Source organism: Morone saxatilis, unplaced genomic scaffold, assembly GCF_004916995.1.
Source record: "Morone saxatilis isolate NCDOM2014 unplaced genomic scaffold, NCSU_SB_2.0 Contig15, whole genome shotgun sequence".
NCBI classification, from domain to species: Eukaryota; Metazoa; Chordata; class Actinopteri; family Moronidae; genus Morone; species Morone saxatilis.
The window spans coordinates 4,006,722-4,011,629 of NW_023339707.1; the positions used below are offsets into that span (position 1 = coordinate 4,006,722).

General features: G+C 37.6%; 1 protein-coding gene across 1 annotated transcript in view; it reads left to right on the top strand.

The window, feature by feature from the left end:
• Positions 1 to 4,908, top strand: part of LOC118324648 (copine-9-like) — a gene marked incomplete at its 5' end in the record, with an annotated part of 23,354 nt that overhangs the window by 1,714 nt on the left and 16,732 nt on the right. Inside the window, 2 exon segments of the mRNA XM_035657074.1 lie at positions 1,088 to 1,269; positions 2,921 to 3,048. Coding sequence (XP_035512967.1) covers positions 1,120 to 1,269; positions 2,921 to 3,048 — 278 coding nt within the window.

Below are 4,908 nucleotides of genomic sequence, written 5' to 3' on the forward strand. Positions count from 1 at the left end.
GGGGATGCCACGCAGCAAAGGGCCGCAGGTCAGATTCAAACCCGGGCATGGGTCGCCAGCTCTACCGACTGAGCTAACTGGGCGCCCATACGCTACTGTATTTTAACATCTGTCATAATTCTGGTACTTGTAAATCCTATGCAGAGGAATGGTTAAGTAATAGTTAGTTTTAATTAGATTATATTTTTATGCAGATCTCTTACTAATGCAAAATACTACAAACTGAAAACAGCTTTAAAAAAGTACTTTTAAAATATAATACTGCAGTGTGAAGGATACTTGTCCTTTTTCCCCTTTGTAATGTAACATGACCTTTATTCATTTTTCATAGCAGTCACTGTGCTTGTGATGGTGGGCACACTGCTGTCTTGAATAGATTGTTACATTTAGGCTCTTATTTCCACTCGCTGGAAAGTGCAGTCGACCGTGCAAGGTGCACAGGGTGTGGTGAATGTGTTTGGTATTTTCATGGCCAGAGGCGCGCAGTACACCTGTGGCGCAGTTGGAAGATAGATGGGATTAGGAAGAATATATTATCAGTAGCTGTGTTAGGAGCAGGCATTTATCGTGGCTAATCAAATCATTCCCCTCCCTTTATTCCCGTTAGAGCTGGGCACTCGTTTCATAATTGAGAGTCCAGACCTGCTTTTTTCCAAGGGGAGAAGTCCGATTTTGCTGTTTACATGTGTGCAATAATTCTAATGCTTAAAATATAGCAATTGCATAAGGCATTCACATAATTGCATAAACTGATAAATCCCCATAATAATCCTGTTTACATGACATGAAAAATATTTCATATTTTATTTCCTTTCCTGCAATTGTAAAATTTGACTGTTAAAGCTACGATTTTGAATGTAGTTTATCACAGCCATAGTCTGTCTCTATTGCAAATAAAAATGCAAATGATAGACGCTCTTTTTAGTAAACCTGTTTGAAAGAAGGAGATGAAACATATATACAGTGTTTTGTTAGCATGAATCATCTCCTGTTGACACATTGTAATTTGCTGGTGAAAACCACACACAGCGGAGGAGAGATATATCATCATTTACTTTATTGTAATGCCTGTGTGTCTTCCTCCAAGGTAACCCCTCCCAGCCCACCTCCCTCCACTATATGAGTCCCTACCAAATGAATGCATATGCCATGGCCCTGAAAGCAGTAGGTGAGATTATCCAGGACTACGACAGTGACAAGCTCTTTCCTGCCTACGGTTTTGGTGCTAAGCTGCCCCCTGACGGCAAAATCTCCCACGCCTTCCCACTGGTAAGACACACACATGTGAACACACACACAAACATATGAATTCACACATACAAGACACACCTACACACAGTTCACCCGTAGCAGGGTGTGGTTTGGACCAGGAGTTGTCACTGAGACAGCAGCTGGTCACACAAGTTGAGAAGTTGGCTCATCTGCTTGCCAGCGGGAATCTCCCAGCATCCCCTCCACTTCCTCCTTGCATCCTCCTGAGGGATCAGGGCAACCAGTCAGAAACGGCTGGATGCTAAGCTGAAGTGAAGCCGACTCTCTCCTTCTGTTACCAAAATTAGAATCTATTTGGGTGAATGTACAATGCTGAAAGCTTAATTTAAAGAATTATTGAAAAGATAGGGGTAATGTGACAAATTAAAGGAAAGATGCCCAGTGGTGTGTTATTGAAATATTCTACCATTTTGTTTCAATTCAGTCAATTCAGAGTATGAGTAGTAGGGTTCTGTTATAAAAAACTTTTACTTATTTTACCTTATCAGTCCAACAAATCCTGAAATAAATTAAGATGAGAAACAAGCAATCCAGTTGTTGAATCTTCACTCATATTAGATCTACTGTAGAGGCCTCATTCAAAAGTTCTACGAGCAACCAATTGACCTAAAGTTGCCAGTCATAATATATTTTACATACATCACAACAATACAATACATTCTTTGACCATCAGGGCGGTGATAATACCTGCATTAGAGAGGCCTGAGGAGGTAGATATGAGGATGGAGGTCTGAGGTACTACATTTGGACCCTCTTTGCTCCCTCTGTAGATAAAAACAGCTCATTATTAGCTCACTAAGGTAACGAAAATACAAAACAAATCTTATTGTCAGGCAATTGTACATTAATGAAAACATCCCTATGAATATTATATTTCATTTCTGACAATAGGTAACTTACATGTTACACACTGGACCTTTAACAGAAAACCTTCATTACAAACTGAAGGTAGAGTTTAAAAGAGTAATTCTCCAGGCCTCTACTGTCTGCTGCTTTGATTTTGACTGTTCTTTTTATTAATGCTACTCTTGTGAGTCCCTGTTCTTTATGGAAGTGCAATACTTAATCACTGGAGTATCTCTTAAAGACTTAAAAATACTTTATTACTGTAATATTACAGATTGATCTTAAATCCCTGTCAGTGCCCCCCAGAGTTCACACTGATTTTTACACCGACAACTTTGAGCTTCCATGAACTTATTAACTTACTGTACTTACCTGAACTTTCCAGTTGTGTGAGAAAGTGACCAGTATTGCCCTCTATAGACACATAACTAGACAGTGTCATTAGGTACTGATCCTGCTGTAGGTGTAAGGAGAGAGACATTTATTTGGGAGTAATCTCTTGAGCTTTCTGTTTATGTTCTCTTTCACGGTGTTGACACTACTTCCTTGTGCACAGTGTATCAGACAATGGCAAATTAAATGCAGATAGTATACATATAACTGCGGGTATTTGCAGCGTATTTAAAATATGTCTGATTATCTTTGGAAGAACCATGTAAAATATGACAACAGTTGTACTCTAGATGGATGGATGTTCCTCGTTTATTGCACTGCTTTGTTAAATATAGCGTTTGTAGGCTACACTGGATGTTTGAATGTACACTGTGTGCTTCATTAGTGGTCTGTATGCTGTCTGTTGCAGAGTGGTGACAACGAGAATCCAAACTGTGTGGGCATAGAGGGCGTTCTGGAGGCTTATTTCCAGAGCCTGAGGACGGTGCAGTTATATGGACCCACCAACTTTGCACCTGTCATTAACAAAGTGGCAAAGTAAGTTTGAAACTGTGTGTGTGTGTGTTAGAGTTAGGGTACAGTTATACCATTATGTTTTCTTTAAACCAAACCCCAGGGATTTGTTTTCGTTATTTTTGTATTTACAGGCCTGATCAAAGCTTATTAGTGACATGACTCACAAGAAGCTTTTTCACCAGATTAGAGACTTTGTTTATTTATGAGAAACATTGACAGCGGGGAGCAAGTCAAACATGTGCAGGATTACGAAGGTTGCAGCATCCCGTCAAGCTGATAATCATTTTTTTTTATGCCTCAAAGTGTCTCAGCAATAATGAAGATTTGAGCGGGAACACTAAAAAAGTTATTTTAGTGAAAAGTGGTTGATTTTTTTATTTGTTTTGTTTGTATTCTTTCATTTAAAATTTAGAATCCAGACACTTGTGTCGCAGAAACCGTCCCAATGGAAACTGTCAGTCAGACCACATCTGGTGATCAGTGACTGCTTGCTGCTGACATTTTCCTTGTATGGTTTATAAATTCTCTAGCCACTTGGTTTTGAAAGGAAATTTCAGATTTTTATTTTATCACAGTGAATCCTCTGATCATGTTTTCTTTATAGAAATGTGACATTATTTATATATAATGTAGAGAGTTGAGAAAACCAGTAGAAAATGCTGATGTAGGTCTTTCACACAGAATTGTCTCATGTCTGTAGACCATATTTTTAACTTTGACTAAGTATTTGAAGTGACTGTAAATGTAAATTGCACACATAGATTTTATAAGAGAATGCACAAAAGAGTTGGTTCAAAATCACTTGCATTGTAGTTAAATAGGTTTTGCATAATTTTACTTTTCCATTTATGTGTGTAAATAGTGAAACAATCTTATATTTTATACCCTATTATATAATGAAATTTTCTGTAATTATCACCACAGAGTTGTACATATTTATATGCACTTGTGACTTTTTTTTAAATGTATTTTAGGATCCTGACAGCTTTATACATTGTTAAATTGACAAAAGGATATTTTTCAGATTCATAGTTCAGTTTTTCACGACAAAAAGGACACCATGCATACAGGGTGATGACAGTTTTAAAAGTGCTAAACAAAGGCAAAAACCCATGCATAGAAAGTCAGCAAAAACTAACCAAAATTAACCTGGACCTTATAGATAATGAGATACATTGTCTCGGGGTAGTTAAAGTCACATAAACAATCTGTTTCACATATATTACAATAACATAGGATCTGAGAGGCATAGAAGAAAGATGACTGCAAACAGTCACATTCTTCATAAAATGTGTGAATATGGCCTTTAATGCCTGATATGAAGGCAGTGTTTCCAAATTAGATTTGCCTTGTAAATTATTCCTGGCCCTGGGTGCCTCGTACAAAAATACAGTTTTGCTAAATTCAGAGCAGACTCTGGGGATGATAATCCATCTTGAGGATCTGGTGTGGTGGCAGTTTGACAAAGGAGAAAACATTCAGCAAAGGTAGGTAGTTTACCAAGAATGGTTTTAAAGATGAAAAGGTACATATGAAATCTTCCTCTGGTTTTTCACTGAGGTCCATTAAATTAACACATACATATAAATTACAGCCTGATCCATATCCGTATGTCGTAGTGTGTCACCATAATCCACCATAGATAAATGTGGACTAAACAAGAGTTTCTTTAGCTGCAAAGGAGCAAGCAACTCTTTAAAGAGTTAATTAGTAATTAGGGCATACGTTTCTACGACGTTATCAATGTGTGTATGGAAAGTTAATTTGTCATTCAACCATATTTGAAGATATTTGTAGGAAGAGAACATTTCTAGTGAATTTGCAGCCAGTGTTTAAAGAGTAACATTAATTGCCTTTTGTATGAGCATGATTTCTAGAGAT